The sequence below is a fragment of the Pagrus major genome, chromosome 17, assembly GCF_040436345.1.
Source record: "Pagrus major chromosome 17, Pma_NU_1.0".
In the NCBI taxonomy this organism is placed as follows: Eukaryota; Metazoa; Chordata; class Actinopteri; order Spariformes; family Sparidae; genus Pagrus; species Pagrus major.
This window is the reverse complement of record NC_133231.1, coordinates 10,697,311-10,720,385: the sequence shown is the minus strand read 5'-3', so window position 1 is coordinate 10,720,385 and position 23,075 is coordinate 10,697,311. Positions and strand designations below refer to the sequence as shown.

General features: G+C 39.9%; 2 protein-coding genes across 2 annotated transcripts in view; both read left to right on the top strand.

The window, feature by feature from the left end:
- Nucleotides 1-1,690: 1,690 nt before the first annotated feature.
- LOC141012240 (eomesodermin-like) lies at nucleotides 1,691-5,793 on the top strand. Its single transcript, XM_073485674.1, has 6 exons — nucleotides 1,691-2,520; nucleotides 2,700-2,854; nucleotides 3,150-3,271; nucleotides 3,733-3,891; nucleotides 4,171-4,232; nucleotides 4,468-5,793. Exons 1-6 carry the CDS (start codon nucleotides 1,997-1,999, stop codon nucleotides 5,252-5,254), a joined length of 1,809 nt encoding a protein of 602 aa, XP_073341775.1. The 5' UTR covers nucleotides 1,691-1,996; the 3' UTR covers nucleotides 5,255-5,793.
- Nucleotides 5,794-7,032: 1,239 nt separating this feature from the next.
- The window catches only part of LOC141011964 (ankyrin repeat and IBR domain-containing protein 1-like), a 32,378-nt gene continuing 16,335 nt past the window's right edge, over nucleotides 7,033-23,075 (top strand). Inside the window, exons 1-9 of the mRNA XM_073485328.1 lie at nucleotides 7,033-7,184; nucleotides 9,797-10,081; nucleotides 11,191-11,491; nucleotides 12,763-12,945; nucleotides 13,551-13,668; nucleotides 16,814-17,022; nucleotides 21,062-21,150; nucleotides 21,254-21,398; nucleotides 22,260-22,426. Of these exons, the coding sequence (XP_073341429.1) occupies nucleotides 9,894-10,081; nucleotides 11,191-11,491; nucleotides 12,763-12,945; nucleotides 13,551-13,668; nucleotides 16,814-17,022; nucleotides 21,062-21,150; nucleotides 21,254-21,398; nucleotides 22,260-22,426 (1,400 nt within the window). The 5' untranslated portion in view covers nucleotides 7,033-7,184; nucleotides 9,797-9,893. The remainder of the gene's footprint in view (nucleotides 7,185-9,796; nucleotides 10,082-11,190; nucleotides 11,492-12,762; nucleotides 12,946-13,550; nucleotides 13,669-16,813; nucleotides 17,023-21,061; nucleotides 21,151-21,253; nucleotides 21,399-22,259; nucleotides 22,427-23,075) is intronic.

The window sequence follows — 23,075 nt, the reverse complement described above, 5'->3', positions numbered from 1 at the left end:
TTGACCCCCACAGACACACCTTGATGGGACTTTAACTCTGCTGATGTCTTTGTGAGGTTGATGAGATGCAAACAATTCACAGATGGATCGGGGAGCAGCCCCTCTCTTGTACACCTTGGCTTGTGATGCCGAGGATCCCCTGCCCCTCCCCTGGAGATCAGAGGAGAATCTGATAATAGGCTGCTATCTGTGCGTCACGGCCACAAGGAGAGAGCAGCGGTGGAAGCGGGAGTGCGCTTCTACACCGCGATCAGTCCGCCTCCACATGGCTCAGGCTTCTTCTTCTTCTTCTTCTCCCTCCTGAACCCCAAACACAACATGATGTCATGTGCTGGTGCAGGCTCAGCCCCGCAGCTTATTTCGCGTGTTGATGTTGTCTGAGATAGTTTTCATTTAGTTGAATTTTCTTTTTCTTGAACTTGATTTGCAAACGGAACCAGCAGGGAGAATCGCTTGGTGAGTTAATATTTTAAATATATATATATATTACAATTTGAGTGCGTGTTTTTTTATTATTACACTATCCGATAAAAATGTTTTTTTGTTTAATTTTCTAATAAATCTAAACATTACTCGGCACAAATTCAACAAAAAACACTTTAATCTTTGGAATTATTTCAGACAAATAAGACGAGAAAGCATTGTATTTGTACACAGAAGGATTTATATGTCGTTATATATAGCCTATATTTTTTTTTTCTATATGTAGGACCGATTAGATGTGTTTGTCGTCCTTAAAAAAAAAAATCGGACTGTCTGATCCAAGAAACATCACAGGTTTCTTCAAACGGAAAAATAATTGGCTATTTCCCTTTTTCACATCGGGGATCCCGTTGGGACCCGGAGCCGCATCACAATTGAATGAATGCAAATTCATTATCTCTGAATAATAATATAGGATTAACGGCAACGAGAAAATTACTTGTAAAGTAAGTACATTTGTTCTGTTTTTTTGTTTTTTCCAGAATTATTTGTAAAGATTAATGCATTGTTAAAGTTATTTTTAGCATTTGGGGGATTTTTTGTGTGAAGACGTGAGGTTGCCTCCTTATAAAATATGTAAAGCAAAATAACACTATTTGTTTTCACCGAAAATGTCGCGGTTTACATTCGATGGTTGCAAAAGACGGAATTCAGAGTCGTGGGTGAGCTTTCATTTTAGTTTGACACCACAAAACTACCCCTGAAAATCAGTGCGTTGCTTCAAGTTTGTCATATGATTTACAAGAAATTGCAGGCGATTCCTTCTCTTATATCATCCAGATAGGCTCCACCTCAGGCCACCAGTTCACTTATTTTATTCTGATCATCGACAGTGATTTGGCCAGAGATCAATTCAGGTGAAATTATAAATCCCTCGCTGTTATTTCTGAACTTTTCACCGGTTTCACATCGCATTTTTTTTAGCCTCTCAAATATTAAGACATGTTGCCTTATTTTATGACGCTGAATTTAATGGAAGGATTCTCCTGCACATGATTTAAAACAGATAAAATGATTAAAGTAGAAAGAGAAAGGGACGCCTGTGCCAAAGATGACTTATTATGTTACAGTAAAGCCCATTGATTTTTTAAAAGACGTCAATGACTGAGATGTAGCAGTTCAGGTTTGATAAACTTCAAAGCCACACCTGGATACGCCTACAAAGATTTTCGGCTTTGATATGACGGCCACTTTCCACCAACATCTCAGTGCGTCTTCGTTTACGCGCAAGTTGCCAGCGCGCCTCCTGTGTCAGGCCTTTCGGCTGCTGGGGACTCTGGTAGATATATTTATAATCCAGGCTGCTCCTATTAACCATAATCTTTTCTTTTTCCTTCTCAGTAATTCAGACCGCAGTGGATGCTGGAAGAAGAAGTTTTTATCAGACATAAAAACTCCTTTGGTGATTCCTGAGGGGAAGGGAGACCCCTGAGGTAAAAAAGCAGTCTGAACTGGGATCAAAGAAAGTGATCAATCTCTGTAACAAGACTGAGTAAAGACGAGAAGAGTAGTCATGCTGGGCGGTGAAGGAGAAAGCAACACCTTCTCCTCTACGAAAGAAGCAGCAGATGAGAGGTGCAAGTCTCCGGCTGTGGATGGGGACGACCCGGCGGCTGGCAGCAGGTACGCAGAGCACGGGATGGGTGCTGACCGGTACTACATCCCCCCCACGATCACTAAACAGAGCCCAGAAACAGCGAGCCCCTGCTCCTTCATCCCTTATAACCCCGGTGGGACGGTTTACACCCCGGCCGGCGCCGGCAGGTACCCCTCATCTCTCCACTTGAGCTCCGTGTTGCCTCCCGCGGGGTTTTCCCCCTCCGCCGCCGGCCGCAGTCACTTCAGCTCGGCTTACCAGCTCGGCCAGAGCCCCGGCTGCATCTACCCGCCCTACACCGGCTCAGGGTCGGCGCTCGGCAACATCTCTCTCCCCACCGGCGGCCCGGGGATGAGGGCCCAGGTCTACCTCTGCAACCGGCCGCTGTGGCTCAAGTTCCACCGGCACCAGACCGAGATGATCATCACCAAGCAGGGCAGGTGAGAAAACACGAGTGACCCTGACACACGTCTTGTGATTCTCGGGGGGATTAAGTGAATTTGCATCAGTTCACGTGATTGATATTATTTTGCTTCAAGAAAACACAGATTACCGTTCCTCTATAATGCAATCTTGTTTATATTATGTTTTCTGTGTGATTTTGTTTATGTGCCTGCAGACGGATGTTCCCCTTCCTCAGCTTTAACATCGCTGGTCTCAACCTGACCGCGCACTACAACGTGTTTGTGGAGGTGGTGCTGGCGGATCCAAACCACTGGAGATTTCAAGGAGGCAAGTGGGTCACCTGTGGGAAGGCGGACAACAGCAGCCAAGGTACTGGAACTATTTATCTTCCCTTTTCAACATTTGATTTTCTCCATGTTTTAAATTAATTATCAATTAAAGAAGCCTGCACTGAATAACTGAAATGGGAAAAATAGTAAGATTAACTAAATGTCGAATTTTCTTATTGAGAGAATAAATGCATTCAATACTAAATGTTTGCATGCCCTTATATATATAAAATAAAATATAAAGTGTGTAATTTGAAACTCCACTTTTTTCCCCAGTGGATACTCATCCTAAAATGTATGTTTGTCGTTTGAAGATGTATTTTTTTTAATTTCAGGAAACAAAGTCTACATCCACCCAGAGTCTCCAAACACGGGGGCCCACTGGATGAGACAAGAAATCTCCTTCAGCAAATTGAAACTCACCAACAACAAAGGCACCAGTCACAGTACTTCACAGGTGAGCCACACTCATACATGTAACCTCAGCTAAGATTTGAATAAATTATTTTAAGATATCGACATCATTGTCGTTGCACTGAACTGTGGTTGTTGTCAGTAGCCTACAGCTACTGTGTTTTTAACATACAGTAAAAAAATAAAATAAAATAAAAAAGCCTCTGCTGGGTTTTTGCGAATGCGTAAAAGTGCAATAGCACGATTTGGAGTAATTTAATTAAATTTTTTTCTAAATTATTTTTTGGGTGGAAATTAAATTCACGCTCACATGACGCTTTTATCGTCAACATATGTTGTGCAAACGAATGCTTGAATAAAATAAAGTGAATTCAAGACACTATTGATGAAGGCAAAGGCCAAACCACTTGCAGAAATGTAACCCTTTTGCACAAATTGCACAAGTTAAACATTTTTATTTTTTTTATTACTCATTTGAACTAATGGATGATTTCTTTTGTGCAGATGGTTGTCCTGCAGTCGCTGCATAAATACCAGCCAAGGCTGCACATCGTGGAGGTGACGGAGGATGGGGTGGAGGACATTGGCACTGACGTTAAGACTCAGAGCTTCAACTTTCCAGAGACCCAGTTCATAGCTGTCACTGCCTATCAGAACACTGATGTAAGCACTGTGCCACCATATGGTTTTAAGCTACAGGCCTCTATATGTTGTTATATACTCAGACAAATATCTCTTTTTTATGCAATATAGATTGCGTGTTATCTCATTTTGATCTATTTGGATTTTCTATTCATTTAAACTCATTCAATAGAAATGAACAGTGATTTTCAATGGGCTATTAACTTAAACATGCATGTGGGTAATAGATGTGTAAATGTATGGTGCTTTTTTTCATTTGTTCTATACTTTATCTTCACAAAGCATTTTTCTTTGTTTTAGATCACGCAGCTGAAAATTGATCACAACCCTTTTGCCAAAGGATTCAGAGATAATTATGATTCGTGAGTATTCTGTTTCATTGTCATGCATTGTTCCCTTGTTATACATTCAGTAAAGATAACAACACAGGAATACATAAGATTATAATTGCATCAGCAGTCAAACTATGATCTTTCTTAATTTACCAAAGTAAGAACGTCTCGTGTGTGCACACTCATTCTGAAAGACATTTTCACACCTTTTTTTTTACTGACCCTCCTTGACCTCAAGTTCACAAGAGCATGTATTTTTTTCCAGGATGTACACAGCTCCAGAGCATGACCGCCTCACTCCATCTCCAACCGACTCTCCCCGGGCCCACCAGATTGTCCCCAGCGCCCGCTACACCATGCAGCCCCTCTTCCAGGACCAATTTGTCAACAACCTCCCCCAGAATCGCTTCTACAACGGCGAGCGAGCAGTGCCGCAGACTAACAGCCTCCTCTCACCTCAGACAGAAGACGGAGCTTCACAGAGGTGGTTTGTCACCTCCATGCAACAAGGGGGAAATGGCACTAGCACCAGCAACAAGCTCGATCTCACACCCTATGAGGGGGAATACTCGAGCTCACTGCTTCCTTATGGCATCAAATCACTTTCAATGCAAACATCTCATGCTCTCAGCTACTACCCAGACTCTCCTTTCACCACCATGTCTGCAGGGTGGGGGTCCAGAGCAGCGTATCAGAGAAAGGTTACCCCCAGCCTGCCTTGGTCTCCCAGACCCAGTCCCACTGCTGGTTTCCCAGAAAACTCAAACAAAGTCAAAGCACAGATAGACGAGGAGGTGAACGGCAGCGGAGGCCTGATCTCCTCCTGGACAGAGGCACAGCCATCACCTCTGTCTCTAGAGAAGGCTGATTCTTATTCCACGGCCTGCAAACGAAGGCGCTTGTCTGTTAATGGTCCTAGCATAGAGGACTCACCTGCTGACATCAAATGTGAAGACTTGGCCTCTGCTGCCACCAACAGTAGCTCGTATAGCAAAGAAGCCCCCTCATCCAAAGGCATGGCAGCTTATTATTCCTTTTACACAAACCATTGAATGTGTTCTCTGTCAAATGTTTTGTAACTCATTTTGACCCTTTGGTTGTCTTCATCTACAACTGTGAATGAGACATGTTATTTAGCTTTTTTTGTTGTGTGCACACCCAGAGGTGTCTTGGTGGTGATAAATGTTCTCCCTCCTTTTTTTGCTGATGCAGGACATATCAAGTACACATTAAAATAATGACATCAAGTCATGGGGCAAGTGTCACACAATGTGCATCAGCAGCCTGAGACTTTGATTTATTCCATCTAAAGGACTATTTATTGTTTGAACACCCCATTTATGTAACTCTGTATTTGGAATTTTAAAGGTGCCAAAGCATTTGTTTAAGTTGCCCCATTTTTTTAACAGTGCTATGTATGTGTCATGTGCATACATTACAGTACTGCCTCCACACCGAGGTTATGTGTTTACAGATTATTTATTGAAGGCCTGTTGATATTAAATTTGTGCACTCATAAATGTGTGATAATATGCTGTATATACCTTCATGGCGATGTTCAGATATTTGATAATAAAAGGCATATGTGTTCTATTTAGTATCTGGGTGGTTATTTCAAGGAAAGACACTTTTGTCCATGTTTAAATACAGCATATTTTATATATGACTAAATTTCACATGAGCATTTTTTATTTATGAATGAACCTGTTAAAGATAATCTGTAAATACTCACAAAGTTCAGTGCTTAAGAACCACAACATGCACACGACGGGGTGTTGAGACACAAATTCAGCTGACCCTCAATGTACATTGTATTTTTGTCCAATTTGATGTACAACAAATGCAAAATCAAAACCGATGAAAGTCAGATCAAAGCTTGACTGTTCAAGGGATTAAAAAAAAACACAACTTCATGTCCAGACAGAAGCATTATTTGTTTTGTGGACTCTGTCGCACTCTAGTGGCATTTTATTGTACTCACAGCTACCAGATCAATCACTACAGAAGCCTGTTGAGCTGAGATGGAGATTGAGTGCATATAACACTGAATTAAATCTCCATTTTATTCAACAATTGGATCCTAATAGTCTACAACCGAACGGTTGAGGGTTTATTTATTTATTTGTTTAAAACCCAAAGTCTTTTCTGTCCCTGGGATCTTCCTAGGCTTATAGTACTATGGCTGCAACTAACTTACTGACTACTTACTTTCATCGTCAATTCATCTGTTGATTATTTCCTTGATCAATGATTATTTCTTTGGTCAGAAAATGGTGAAACACGTTGATCGGTGTTTCCCAGATAAATGATAAATATTCACATTTAAAAGCTCGAATAAGGCAATTCTGATTTGTTTTCCTTCAGAAATACTCAAACACCTTAATTGATTATCAGAATATTCGATTGTTAATTCAGTATTTGACAACTAATCGATTATTGCAGCTCTAGCTTGTATTTCCTTCATATTGTCGTAGTGCACCACAGATAAACACACATTCTGATGCTGAGTCTGGGGAATCAACAGGAGGACCAGGACGAAGTGGACGAAAACACAAACAAACACAAATTATGCACTTAGTTGGCCCAAAATATGGCAACGTTAGGATTTAAAACTTAACAATTGCTGTGTTAGTATCAGTGTTATGTACAATCTGTGGGCACACACACACACACACACACACACACACACACACACACACACACACACACACACACACACACACACACACACACACACACTATATTACCCTGAATAATAAGCAATATTCTTCTCCGCCAGTTTGGTGGGTTGTGCTGAAACCTGGCAACCCATGTAGCAAAAAGCAGAGAGTCAGCGGAGAGTTGACATGAACAACATCACTGCTCCGAGCTCAGCGCACATTATTAATGGACTGCCTCACTTAACAAGAAAAGCCTCCGTTTATTGCGCTGTGGCAGTGAATTCACAAGAGCGGGTCTTCAACAGCGAGATGTGCCATCTGTGTAAGTCTGAGTACTTGTTACTCATTGTTTACTGTGAGTTTATCAACTGTGCTAGCTAAGTTGGCTAGCAGCGCTGTTAGCTTGCTAGCTGACCCGCTAGCGTATGCACTGACGTTTAACCAACGCAGATGGTAGCGTCATGATGTTTTTATGTTTTTGAATAACACACAGCTAGCAAGCAGTGTTGTGTATTGTGCTTAACACAAACCCTGCCGACAGAAGGAATGGTTTGCAGCTCGCGTAATCTAAGGTCAGTTGGCTGCTGAATGTTTTCATGAACCAGAAATGTAACAAAGCGTTGTCGCGGACTGGTCATTAACACAGCCCAGTGCAGTCGGGTTGAGCTAGCGAAAACGGTAAACAGCACACAGCATGGGGAAAGGCCTGCATGGAGGAGTTTGGTGACAAGTGGCAAGCCACGGATACAAACTGTTAACATCTTTATATCCTTAGCTGCTTCTGCTAGGTAGCTAGGTTATAGTTAGATGTGTGTGGCGCTGTCGTTGACAAGTGTCGTTAACTATTGTCAGATAGGTTAATTAGTTATAAATTTGTAAAGTACTAACTATGTGTTACCAGCTATGAGGTTATATAATCCAAGATAAGGTGTTTACAAGTGTTCAGAAAGGTGGGACATAGTCTGTCTTTCCCCCTGACTGTGTTGTTTTGAAGGTGTCTGTCCTCACATGGCACAAGCCTGACACAGATTTAGTGATGCAATCAAAGTTTACCTGTGCCACCTGGCCTCCATGTTTTAATGATGTCATGATTTATATAAGTGTTAGTGGTGTGTGTGTGTAACGTGTTTATGTTACATGCCTGTATGGCTCCTATTGCAATAGTGGATGGTTTATGTCCTATACTAATATTGGCAATAGATTAACAATTTGATTCACACATAAGTTAACTATTTGTGTTGGCTGAATAATGAACAAATGATGCATATAAAATGACTTAATACAAGTCTGTTACAGGAACCGTTGTCCCGTTCCTCTCATGTCCAGCCGCTGTTCCACTTACCTCCATCCCACGATGGAGGGCTTCTCTCATGGATCTTCCTAAAACAGTTGAACATGACAGTGTTATTATGACCATATTTTAAAGTGTATGAGTATCTGCTTCTGTACTCGATTGTAGCATGTGAGCACCTCATAGCTTTATGCCAGTTTATTATTAAAACAGTTTCAACAGAAACTGAACATTATAACCTCTTAGGGGAGAGCTATTTCATGGCTGTCGTATAAGACCGCATTAGTTTTAGTTAGGTGTACCTATTATACTGGCAACTGAGTGTGTAAAGTTAGGGTTAGCAACAATATTGATAACAATTACTTTCATTATCAATCGTTTAGACAATAAAATGTCAAGAGATTAGGAAAAATACTCATTAAAATTTCACAGACATCTTATAATTGTTTCTTCTGTCCAAATAAGCAGTCCAAAACTTCTTCATTGACTATCATAAATGACAAAGAAAAGCAGAAATCCTCACACTTAAGAAGATGGAACTGCAAATGTTTGACATTTTTGCTTGAAAATCACAGAAAATCTGATCAATCTGTTAACAAAATAATTGGCAATACATTTTCTTTCAATCGACTAACCAATTAAAACTTCTAGTTGTTGCAGCTCTACTATTTACATTCATGTATGCATGTCTGTGTTTGTTAATTTTATCCTCTACTTATTCTGTTCATGTTGTTTGGTTATGATGAAAAATCCTCAAATGACAGCGAGACCCCTTTTTCCTTGAAAATGAGATGATTACTTGGTATTCTCTCCTTTTACATTCCTTTCTGTTACACACACAATGATGCTTATGTAGTTTTAGATTGCTGATATTGTGTAAAGATTCTCATATAATCTGCAAAAAAATGGTCTAGCATTTTTTCTTTCTATTACGTACATACAGTAACTTGCCTACACCAAGGCATCACTTTGCAAAGGATTTGCAGGGTGGGGAAAATTAAGTATGAATACATTTTATTATCATGAAGTAGGAGACCATCTTGTGTTCTGGTGGTTTGTGCTTTAGCTGACCAAAAATACATAGAAGCATCATATTGCACAAACAGTCATGACCATATGGCGCTCCGGTGGAAGCGAAATGCTGACGCTCTGCATGTTGCTCTTGAGTTGACGATATCTCGCTTCACAATGGCTCCTGGCCTCAGTGGGACGGGCAGCACTGGCAAGGAGAGGCGGAAGCTCCTGGTGATGCCAGAGGAAGCCTTGTCCTTCTCACTGTTTGAGCTTTGTTGGCCCTATGTTTAGTTATCCAAAACAAAAAATAAAAAGAGAAACACAGGGAGGTGGTTTACAGTGCAGTGGTGATGCTGACACAGGGGCTTGGGGCAGAGCAGCCTGAGCATCCTTGGAGATGCAACTCTCACCCTTGTGATTCAGAGGGAGCGGAAGCGATATATACTCTAATGACGCAGGGCTGCTTTTTTTGAAGACTTGTGACAATATGTCTGGTTTATTAGGAGAATCAGTTTGAGTTATTTTATGACAGACGAGCTCAGGCACCATTTTTTTTAGTTATCAAGGCCTCGTTGGACTTGGACATTGCCATAAAGGAATTTAACAACTATTATTCTTATTTTCTTTAGGACATTCAGTATGCCAGCCTGTTGGACTTGAACAGATTGAAGACGAATTAAAAGGCTGCCGTGTCAGTCAGAGCTTGAACCTACATCAGGGGAAGAGATGGGGAACACAGCGACCAAGTTCCGCAAGGCTCTCATCAATGGAGATGAGTTGCTGGCCTGCCAACTGTATGAGAGCAACCAGCAGTTCAAGGAGGCTCTGGATCCCAACGCTACATATGGAGAGTCCTACCAGCACAACACTCCACTGCACTATGCTGCCCGGCACGCCATGACACGCCTACTCAGGTCAGGATGTGGCTCAGATAAAATCAAACAAACAAGGAAGCAAGGAGACAGAATGTACACACTCAGAGTGACTTATTTTTGGACTGTCTGCTGTCGGTGAGGGGAAAAACGGATATCCAAGGGTTGGTAGATGAGAGACCAATTTGTTGTGCTACAGCTTTTTGATATGCAGCAGCTGATTAATTAATTGGATTATTATTAATTTATTTATTGTGTTCTTATTGCACCTACTCAGATATCAAGCGTTCTTTGAGCACTTTTCTTGTTTGGTTTTTTTTTTAGCACTCTTACCGATCAACTGGTCCTATTCAGTGCTATATTGCTGCATTGTAAGAGAAAAATGTTCATGTTTTATCTCTATACGTCCCATCTGTCTCTCCACATAGCCATCTGTTAGCACCTCTCAGGAATGCAACATGCTGGGACGGAAAAGGAAGGGGCTCCAAGAGCTTCCCATCCCACGAGCTACCAACCTTGCATGTTTTCATCTTTACTCCTCTCAGGCCCCTCATTTCTCTGCTAATACGCTTATATGCGCTCTGTGCTTGCTCAGTTTTACACTTCTACCTGACTTGAAGTAAAATGTCAGCTGGGTATGGCAAAATGAAGTGGAAGCAAACTAAATTACTGGATAGATGGATGGATGGATGGATTTAATTCTGATGATTAGAATTTCCATCTGAAATACTGAGACTCGGATTGATATATTATTTGGATGTTAATTTACCTGAGATGCAATATGCATTTCCACATTGATTTCTAGTGTGTAACTCTGTGTATTTCATTTCAAATATAGTAAAGTGCAGTATTTAAAATGCTTTAAAATAGAGTATACAGTTACATTCAAACTCAAACCAGTTATGCATGATAAAAATAAGGGTTATATAGGTTATGTCAGCCCTTTTTTTTGGTTCGTCAGAAGATAAAATGCTTTTCATTTTATTAACTGTTGTGAAAAATACTTGTTGGTCACTTTGTTAACCAAAGCTGATATAAAAAGTTAACTAAAATGTGTTGGCTTTCCCCAGACATTAGCCAAAACCATGTCTGGGCTGATGAGAAATGTTTGAAATGAACTGTTATTCCTGTCCCTGTCTTTATTATTTTAGGTCTTTTCTCCTAAACAAAGATGGGAATCCTAACAAGCGTAATGTGCACAATGAGACATCTCTGCACCTCCTCTGCATGGGGCCCCAGATCCTGACCTCAGAGGGAGCACTGCAACCCCGGATCTCACGGCCATACGAAGACAGACAGCGTCGAGCGGAATGTCTACAAATCATCCTGGCATGGACCGGAGCAAAGCTGGACCATGGAGAGTATGAGAGTGCTGATGTCAATGCCACCGACAACAAGAAGAACACCTGCCTGCACTATGCTGCTGCCTCAGGCATGAAGACTTGTGTTGAGGTGAGATTCCAAAATCCTGTGGATATATCTATATGTCTCTCTCTATATATATAATGTAAAAAAAATCAAATCAAAAGGCTCCATAGATTGGAACTGAAGCCTCACTAGGTCAGAGATCATTTTGAAGATGAAAGGGGCCAGAGTAACCCTGATGTTAACAAATTATTTAATATCTGCCCTTTTGTACAATAAATATTTCTAGAATAGTGGCTGGTGTGTGGCCCTCTGTTGGATCCAGCTGTACCCCTGGGTTAATAACAATTTATGTACATGATCACATCTATTATATTAGTTTGATCAAACCACCCCCTTGAGAGTTTTAAGAAAATGCTGTGCTGCACAAAACCATTTTATTAATCCCTGGGGCAGGATACATCACATACAAAAGTCACAGAGATTAAATTATCTCTATATCTGCCTTTGCAAAGAACTGAGTTTAATTTTGAAATGGATTTTGTGTATAACTGAGCTGTGTAATCCCCATGATAGAGGATTTAGTATACAATATGAACAACCAAAATTATCAGCTGGATTCAACTATGGTTTCACAACTAACTGTAGTTATTCATCATGCTTTTAACACGGTCGCGGCTGGGTAATAACATAATAATGTAGTAATAACTACTGACTAGTCATGGGTCACAGCATATACATGTTGATAGGCATAGCAGCTGGTGTGATCCCATCCCAAGATGAACTCTATCTTTCCTTTTATTTTAATTTCCCCTGAAATCCAATTTGCACCATGTGCAAACCCAAATGTCAAAGCTGGGATGCAGGCGGGTCTGTTGTGGTAGAAAGAGAGAAACTTTACATAGAACTTTGGAAAAAATAGCAAAATGCAGATTGGAATATAGTTATAATAATAAGTGACACATGTTTGAGAAGCTGAAATCACATTTTCATTCTGGAGAGAACAATTTTTCTAAAGTGGCTCAGGCATTGGCAATTTCAGAATGCACTTATTTAAATTTTTGTGCTCAGAAGTACCACAATAACTGTCAAAAGCATACTTTCTCGTCGCTGGTACTTTTTTTAAAGAAATGTTGCAAATGTATGTGAAGATGCACAAGTATAATCCATTCATGGGTCCTAAAACTGAGAAACTGCAAATAAAAACCACCATCACATTATGTATACAAGTAAATGGGATTAGCTTGTCTGCCATGATTGTATAGCCTTTCCATCGACGACTATCACCGAGCTAGTGCCGTCCCTGCATATAGTGTGTTCTTCAAAGCCAAATTGTCCTCTTGTTTTCACTTGCTCAGTTCCTGGTGCAGAGGGAAGCGGACCTGTTTGCGGAGAATGAAAGCCGCGAGACTCCATGTGACTGTGCAGAGAAGCAGCACCACAAGGAGTTGGCCCTGTGCCTGGAGTCGCAGATGGTCTTCTCTCTTGCCCCTGAGGCAGAGGGTATAGAGGCAGAGTACGCAGCCCTCGACCGAAGAGAGGTACAGTATAACATACTGAGAAGCAGAGGGTATACAGCTTTCAGTTTGTCACCCTCAACTGGTGTTACTTAGAACAAAGTCCTGCCTTTTAACAGCCTTTTAACATTTTTGTCAGTGTTGTTGTTTCAGATAAAACCTTGCTCAAATACTGTACTTTAACGAAGCCAAAGCCACACACAGGTTTATTAATATCGTAATAAACACCTGCTTTGTCATTGGTGTAATTAATAAACCCCATGCTTTCAGGTAGATAGGTAATAAACAGATGAGTCGTATTTTTTAAGAAGTAAATTTTCCTTTCAGTCATAAAGTTTATAGCTCTGTAGTTTCCTCTCAGAACCAGACACTACAGCCCAGTGTTGCCTCTGGTCAGCCCCACACATCACCATGCAGCCTTGGTTTGACACAAACAAACACACAAAGTAGTCACACATAATAGCCTGTTGTAAGGCATGTGACTCCTATCATCAACAGTGCATTAGCTCATTGGGCCCGACTTAGTCATGTGTCAGCAATTGTCTATATTTGATTTGTTTTTAATACTTCTATTCTTCTTTTTCTTATCCTTTGCCCAATGTTTCTTTCTCTCACGCCCCCTTCTCTAGCTCTATGAGGGCCTGCGGCCTCAGGATCTTCGGAGGTTGAAGGACATGCTGATAGTGGAGACAGCCGACATGCTGCAGGCCCCTCTCTTCACTGCCGAGGCGCTGCTACGTGCCCATGGTACTATTAAACTTACACACACACAGTTGCTTGTTCTTAAAATGGTCAGCACAGGCAGTGTCCTGGTGGCCTTGTGGCTAAAACAGATATCATATATTTTGCACATCCCAGGTTTGATTCTGGCAAGGGACCAGTTATTGCATGTTCTTTTCTCTGTCTCCCCATGTTTCCTTTGTCACAGAATGAACGAGATCACTTTAATAATAATAATAATAATAATAATAATAATAATAATAATAATGAAAACAAAAATGCCAAAATGATTAAAAAGGCACTGAATATTAAAATTCAGGGCTATACACAAGTGTTTACTCTTGTTAAGCAAACCCTATCCCACTGTTTACTTGTAAAGAAAACATTTATTGTGAGATTTGTCTTAGATTTTGTTTGTATTGGGGCATTAGAGAGGCGATATCTCATATATGCTTCACACTACACTCTTGTGATTTCCTTGCAGACAGAGAGGTTATTTGTGAACAGCCTTTATTATCTGAAAGAATTTCACTTGTATGGCTTTCAGTGGAGGGTGCCAGTGTTACATTCTCTAAATGCTTTTTTGGTGGGCTTGTCCTTTCCACTATATGTATGAAGAAACACTGATACATCCACAAATTGGGATACATATACACTTAGCATTTACTGTAAATGACTCCGCTTTTCATACAGTCGCAACCAAGTCCACAAAAAGGCTGCACCTTGCATTAAGATGTATAATAACACAAGCCATATTAATAGTACTAGTTCAGAAGGTGTCTGCTCAGAATGGGACGATCGTTTGGCCCTTTGCTATTGCTGCTTGCAGCTTTCTCAGGAATGACTCTTCCAAACTACCTCACCCTCAACACTGACTGCACAGGGTTATCAAAACAGTAACATTAAAACTCAAAGTAGCTGACACCTTGATAAGAATGACCAGTGCTGTTGAGATATCAGGTCAATGCTAGCCTTCTCTTCACGCGGTCCAGGGCTGCACTTGTTTTTGTCATTGATTAATCTATCTATTTTATTTCTCGATTCTAAAAAACATTCATTTACCCAAAATCAGATAAATGGTTGTCAAGACAAAACGACAGATGATTGGCTTTTGCATGTTTTAACTATGCGTGTGCATGACCGCCATATTAGGTCAGGGTCTGTGAGTAAACAAATGCATGGCCAGTATTTACACCGAGATCTACTTATTGTTTTCTTTTGATAATATCTTAAACATTTTCATCCAAACACCGTTCTGCTAAGTTTTAAGTCTATCAGATGGATGCCTCACAAGATATGTAGCAGACAAAGATTCCTTGCTTTAATACATTCACATACAAATATTATGTACACGTCTACACAGTTCAGATCATATGAAATATGATTGACAGTATTTATGATAGCGTCAAGTCATCACAGCAATCTTGGATACATGCATCCAAGAGACATATGTTTAATAGGCTAAATCAGTAAAAGACTTCAGTCACTTGCCCTGAATAACTCCAGTAATGCTCTTATAACTATAACTTATGGCCTTAAGCCTTTAATTCTCAAACTAGCTTCACTTAACCCAGCTGAGTTAATGTGTATGACAAACTTCAGATGTTTGAAACAATGTAATTTCTTTAGAAGCCTTTAAATATCATTACCCCTCTTAATTTAACTTGGCTTAGATTCTGTTTATCGAGGGCTTCAAAAAATGTGTCACAGTTTGGGGATGATTTTCCGTCTTTAAATACCCCATTCACTAATTCAGTGAGTGACTGGCTGTTTTGCTGTGTGTGCTACATATTAGACGAGGAGCGAGTGAACCCAGATTCTTGCTATATTTATTCACCTCTATCAGGGGAATGCTGTCTGTCTGTCTGTTTAATAGGGACGGAACACTTCAGGATTTTTGTTAAGCTACTGGATAAGAATATATGCATCATTAATTTCTTGTGAAAACTTTCTCACATTTCCACACTTTCTAACTTTTATACTTCCATTTGAGTCTTTTTCAGTTGTCTTATCACAATTATTGGTTCTTTCCTGCTGAGCTGCCAGCCTTGTCAATCTGCCTGTGCTTCTGACAGTTAGTATTTCCCAGCAATTTTTTGATATTTAAGCCTAAATGTGATGACTTTTAATTCTAGACTCTTTTTAATGGCCAAAAGCATTAAGATAGGGTCATATTCATTGATGAGTTTTAATTGAATGGAGATGGGGGAAATTGTTGTAATATTCATTATCTAAACGAGGCCATTTAGAGTCTGAGGCATTCGATTGGTGTCGAAACGTGTCTTGAGGCAGATAATGGCCTAATTGCACAGTTGACCGGGTCATGTTCCTTATTTTAGGAGGGGACTTTTTCGTCAGACGAAATTTGGACTCAGGCACAGTCCACAAGTCATTCAATATTTATACTCAAAAGCTATCAAACCTGTTCTTGTGTGCTAATGTGAGATTGAACAGCTATTCTACAACAGAAAACCAGATGGCAGCAGGTCTATGTTGTTGGCTGTTTGATAGGCTCGGGTGGTTGTGTTGCCACAGAAGTGGGATTTGTGTGGGCTTTGGAAGACTCGGAAATGTGCTTACCAATTCTTACAAATATAAGACAGGATGGTCTTTTTATGTGGATGAAATGAGAATTTAGTTGAGAGTGAATCTCATTAAATAGGCTGAATGGAAATTCTGTCACATGTTGTCTTTAGTGTTTATCCATGCAGGTTTAAGGCCTGCATTCATCAAGATTTATAAGATGTTAACACGTAATACACTATGTTTTTGTTTTTATGCTCTTTTGATCAACTCGGAGAATCTAGATCAGTGTAGTTTTGGAAGCTTTGTGTTACTTGGCCTGGTCTGCTTGTTCATCACATAGCTTATTAAAGCCTATGTAGCGGTAAAAAAATTGTTGGGATCTTTTTTTATTTGGTTTAAAAGGCCAACCCAATGGGCCATACAAACTTTATGTTCCAACTTTTATAAGAACTCACCTTTAACTACATTGTACACTTCTCTTATAGTGAGAATTTCCATTTCCCCTTCTCTCAGCATATCTTTCTTTATACCTCATGTGCTCATTAAAAACTTTAAGTTTATCATTTACTTTCATTTTATTCTTCTCTGTTTAGTTTTTTGTCTGAGTGTTCCTTTCTCTTTAACCATGTTTACTTTTTGGCTTCAGATTGGGACAGAGAGAAGCTTTTAGAGGCCTGGATGACCAATGCAGAGGAATGCTGCCAACGCTCAGGGATACAGATGCCCAACCCACCTCCAAGTGGCTACAATGCCTGGGACACCTTGCCCTCGCCGCGGACGCCACGCACCACCCGCTCTTCCATCACCTCCCCAGACCAAATCAGCCTCATGCCTGCTGATGAAGAGTCTTCTCTGGTGAGGATTCCCTTTGACTTATGTTTGCTTAATTAATAGAATGAGAGGATGGGTGAAAATTTTAAATTGTCACTTTTTACCAGCCAAATTAGTAGTAAGGGCGCACAAGTTACAGTGAACTGGTGGGAGTCCAAGTTTGACCAAAGAGAAGTTAGACAGTTGGCTCCAAACTCCCTTTTTTCATAAATTTTAGGTTAGAGGGACAGTTTACCCCCAAATCAAAAAATACACATTTTTCCTCTAATCTTAAGTACTACAGTATTTATCCTTGTAGGTTGTTTCAGTGTGAGTTGTCACTATTACAATAAAAAATATATATTATTGATTTTGGGGTGAACTGTCCCTTTTTAAAAGGAAAAGAAAACTTTAAACGGCAGTTGCAGACATGGTAGATTAAAACGGCATTAAAGTGAAGTCTATCATTTACTTGTACATTTACCACCAGATGAAATTAAACCACAGGATGAGTAGCCCCAGGGAGCTGCATGTTTTCCTGGCCAAGAATCTCCTACAGCAGCAAAGGATCAAGCTAGCATGGAAACGACAGGCCAATAGTAATTGGCAGTATACCCATAACTGTATTCTAATGCTTATTTAAATTGAGTCCCTGGGATGCCACAGATTTCCTGAAGTGTTTCTGTTGAATTCTTTAAATCTTCTCTGCTACACCGGTCTTTCTGCATAATGTTGTATTATTTCCCAGCATTATATTGCTAGCAAAAATTAGTATTCATGCCAGTGGTCTGACTCACAAACATAAAAAGAAGGAGGATTTCCTCGACTCCAAGGTGGTTTGTTAATATTGGTGTAGACAAGCTCTAAACATGAGAGAATTTTAAAATACTTTCTTCAAAAAGGTAATTAATGTATGAAATGAGTGTGACTATAAAAACAGGTGGAAAGAACATTCCATAGCAACCATAGGCCTCAGTGTCAAACATGAAGAAATTGGCAATCAAACTACACCTCCAGATTTGTTTGTTCAGTGTTGAAATGTCCTGTTCATCATGCTCCTCCTCAATGAGTTGCTAAATTTTCAGAACCAGAGAATTTCCAGAGATACTGAACTTGCAAAGTTATGTTTAGGCAAAGCTACATACACAGGTGTCACTGTAGCTATCTGCTAATTGTTTTGACTCTACAGCTAAGGTAAAGAGGTATCAAGTATCTGCGGAGTAATTGTGAGAATCTTGATATTTTCACAAAGATAAAACAAATATTTCATTAACTTGTAACAACTACAACTTTCATGAGTCTTGTAGACTTAAAGAGGACACCAAATGTAGTGGTGTAACTGAAACCCTCCAACGCCCTGCCAGATAAGAGAAACTACATTAATACTGCAAACACTGGTTGTTGTGGTTACAGAGGCAAATCCGTATCTGTCATCTGTATATTGACAGCAGTCGCATCATGGTGCCCCTCACACGCAGTAAGGCCTGGAGCCAGGATGCAGAAAACAGTCGGATCATGTAAAATATATACTGTCTATATATATCAACATGGATCAACCAAATGCTGTTTATTTCACGTATTAGTGTTTACTCCCATGTTTCCAACAAATGACTGCGCTTGCTGTTGCTTGCTGTTCTCACCCGATGTTGTTGAGCGGACATTATCAGGTACGCGTTAAGTTAATCGTTTATTTGCTGAATGCTTTACTCGTGTGTGAATTGGTCTGGACATGAAGCGTCAGTAGCGAGAAAATAGTTAACTTTAGTCTCTAAAGTTATGACAGAGTCTTCTCCTCTCTGTTCCTTCGTTTTACTCGCTATTACTTGCAGGTGTGTTAATTGACCGAGATATGAAGCATACATAGCACAAAATTATATCACGTCAGAGATTAAACCCAGCCCTCTATACACTCTCCTCTCTCCCCCTCCTCCTCTACTCCTCCTCAGCAGCAACAGATTTCAACAGCGGCGCAACGCTGCTGCCATTTGTATGTAGGGGAAATGTTGCTGTGGTTACAGAATCTGCGCATCTACACGGCCATTATGACCCCCCTGCTGCAAAAGGGTCAGCACACACGCTGCTTAATTGCCTTCCCATTATCCTGACCTTGTCTGAGATTTCTCGATAATTATCAAACATGCTTGACATTTTCCTGAACAGTCTTCTTTGTGAGCAGTTACCAAGATGAAAATCATGCTAGGTAACGTGACATATCCTTAGCAGGTGGAACACTTACTGTAGTAGACTGCCAATGAAAGGTATTAAAGGGAAACTCCATCTGTTTTACACATTAAAGTGTTTTTACAGGTCTATACTATATATAATACTGCATCTGTGGAAAAAGTGATATAAAGCCTTTTGAAGCAGTGTGTAATTGTGTTTAAGTGCTTAGGATATGTGCTAACTTAAACAAAATTCCAGTTAATTATGAGTTTATTTCCACATTAGGATTGCAATGTATGACAGTATATAATGTAACTTTTTTAACAGCGAGAAAGCAAGAAATATTATATGACTCTTGTGACTCTATAACACAAAGTATATTAGTATTAAATACTGCAAATTACTGTTGTCACAATATTGGAATTTCTAACTTCGGTACAATACCTTGAAAAATTTCCATACTCGATACCATGTGCGATGCAATGGGAAAAATTGACACATTGAGAGCATAACATTATGTGATTTGTATTACATAGATATATATTAAATAGATAAATATATAGCAATCTTGTGGACTGTGTGTGAAGCACAACAGCATGTAAGTTATTTACTTCTGAGGACAGGAGAATGCAAAAGGAGGAGGCGGTCCTGCATGTGGGCACTGGAGCAGTGTGTGTCAACTCGCTGATGGAGAGAGGAGAGTGAGAAAGCGCAGCTGGTCCGGGTGTATTGATACTGAAAAATGAGTATTATAACTGTCTCAAAATCTCAGAATGGATATGTATGTATGTACCTATATTTTGATATTTTTGACAAGTCAACTGCTAAATGTGTTTTACATAAAAGTTGAAACTTCACTGTAAGCATGAAAAGGGCATTTTCATTGCTATTAGATGTATTTGAGAACTTATGTTCTCTATCATGATGGAAAGCTGATCCGTTCAGTAAGTACCCTCTACAGTACTTACGCATGAGTATTTTCTAGAATGTTTTTGACACCTGATATTGGTGACCAGGGACTTAAAGCTCTTGAAATGACATTTTGACATTGTCAGTCTCTGAAAAGTTTAGTGAGAAGACATAATCTTTTTGGATGAGTGATGATTTGTCCTTTGGTGGATATTTCAGTCCAGTGTGTGTCGGTATGTGAATTAAACTGTTGATAGATGATAGTTGAAGCTGACAGACTTGATTTCTCAATTACCTTATGAGAAATTGTAGGTTGTGTTTGTCTGACAGTATCTTTTGTCGTGGCTCTGAAAGGCATGCCTTGAACTGCACTGTGCCAATCGACCGGGTCTCCTCAAGGGCCCATTTAAAGGTTACAGTTGATTATATTACATTCTGCTCTTTCACAAATCAATACTTACATTGTTGAAGTACACTGCCTCCTTTATGTCTTTTGTTGGGGTCAGTCTTTCACTGTAACAAGGCCTGTGAGTGTGTGTGTTTGTCCCTTTTGTGTTTTTTTATGTGTATCAAGTTTCTGTGTAATGTGAGAAAAACCATCTAATGACAGAACAGGAATCTGTGAGACACATGCTAATGTGAGGTCATCATCTTGACCTGGGCAGGCCTCTGGCACAGTGTTTTTTCATTAATCAAAGACTACCATTGTGTGTAGTTTACGCACATTGACATATCAGCTTATAAAGGCATAGTTTTCCTTGCCTAGCAACAAAATTAGGCCACCCATCGTCACCACATTTTGAGCATGCCTACTCTCAAGATTCACATTCAATTGTGTGCTGTCATTCAAAGGGTGATGTAATAATGCATGAATTGTTCTGGAGAGCTTTTGGAAACAGAGTTTTAAGAATTACAAATCAGAAAATTATCTTTTATAGCAGGCTTTATAAATCTAGAAATATTTGTACTGTGACTGTAATACAGATTGTATTTTTTTTCTTTTGTGTTACAGTGTGGTATCTGCATGTCTTCCATCTCCGTCTTTGAGGAACCTGTTGACATGTCCTGTGGCCATGAGTTCTGCAGAGGATGTTGGGAAGGGTAAGTCATGTTTTGCTTAGGCCTGTGGATTCTGCGGATCAGCTCAGGGCGTACCTAATTTTTATACCTAATCACTGTCTGCAATGTATGAATGTCTCCTCAGGTTTCTAAATCTAAAGATCCAAGAGGGTGAAGCGCACAACATCTTCTGCCCGGCCTTTGACTGCTACCAACAAGTGCCTGTGGAAGTTATTGAGAGTGTGGTGTCTAGAGAGATGGACAAGCGCTACCTCCAGTTTGACATCAAGGTAGTGAGATGGAAAAAACACAGATGTGCACCAAAAAGATTTTTAGAACTTTCTTCAAATAATATTGAAATGATATCACCACCTTTTAGAGGTAAACACTACTTCTGTAGTTAAGATTCAATGTAAAGACTTCACTGAATATAGATGTCGGTTGGATAACAAGAAAGGGCACACAGGGAGCGAACACTTACAATAGTAGCGATATTCTTGGAATTAAAAGTTAAGCCGTGTAGTTTAGTTTAACTGATTAAATCAGAAATAAAGTCTTTACTTGGAACCACTACCAACCAGCGAAGGACATTCACTTTAGTTTGTTTTCAACATAAGTACCTTTTTCTTGATTATATTTTTCCTTTTATTGAAAAGTTTTAGAGGCACAAATCTCACATGAATTACCAGCCTCTTGTTTGAGCTATCATACAGACATTAACCTTTATTTCATTTAAGGTGCACATAGCTACACCATAGTGGATCTCTTTTCAAATTTGGGTCAAGACTGAATTACTTACAAAATAGAGTAGCACTTAGGACCTTGGCTAGTTTCTGGCTGATGGAAACGTGCACAGTGTAGGAGACTATTGTAACATAAAACATGCTTTTATTGGTTTCATTCATGATCTTTTTATATTTTAAAGTCACTTGTATGTGCACCTTTGCAACCATTAAAAAGTAACTTAAGGAAAGGAGAAAAGAAGGATTCCTTCATTGATCTCTTCTGACAAAACCTTTTAAGCCTGTAACAGATAATGTTGTGGTAGAGATCAGTGTATTAAAGTCAGCCTCCGTAAAATACCCATAGTTGAACAATAGAAAGTAGATTTCCCGACTGATTTCAATCTTCTTTGTTTCTTCTGTTGACAGGCATTTGTGGAGAACAATCCAGCAATCCGATGGTGTCCTGTGGCAGGTTGTGAAAGGGCAGTGAGGCTGAGCACCCAGGGCCCTGGGACCTCCACGTCAGACGCTCTTAGCTTTCCCCTCCTTCGGGCACCTGCTGTAGATTGTGGCAAAGGCCACCTCTTCTGCTGGTCAGTAATCGGCACCATATCGTACATATAAAAATGTTAAAAATGTTGTAATTATGTACATTATAGTTTAAATTTGGATGTTTGCGTTGTAAACCTGAAATAATCTAATGTAATGGTAATGGAGATTACATAGGCATTTATTGTGTCTAACAGAAATGCATCAGTAACATTCAAATTGTGTCTGTCTTTATCTGAAGTTCCCAGGTGCTCTATTACTGTGAAAAAGAAAAAAAGGTTGAGGACTCATGAGAGAATTGGGTGTCCAGTTAAACCCAGTAACTAGGAAATCGGGACCATTTTCAGTGAGCCCACCAAGAATCTAAGGGCCTCTCCAACAGAGCGCTCTGAAGCTCTGTGTGAACCATCTCTCTAAAAAACAGCACTCCATCGATTATTTCGTAATGATAGAGTGGCTAGATGGAAGGCACAACAGAGTAAAAGGCGTATGACAGCCTGCTTAGATTTCTTAAACTGCTGTTTGGAGTATGAGGACAAAGATTTCCTAGTGAAAACCGGATAATACTCACGATGTGGCTTTTGCCAGCCTTGATGCTATGCTCGGCTGAAATCCTCCCGTCTCAAGCTTTGTATTTAATGCTCAGACATGGGATTGCCTTTTGATATTATGGATATTAAGTATATTTTCTAC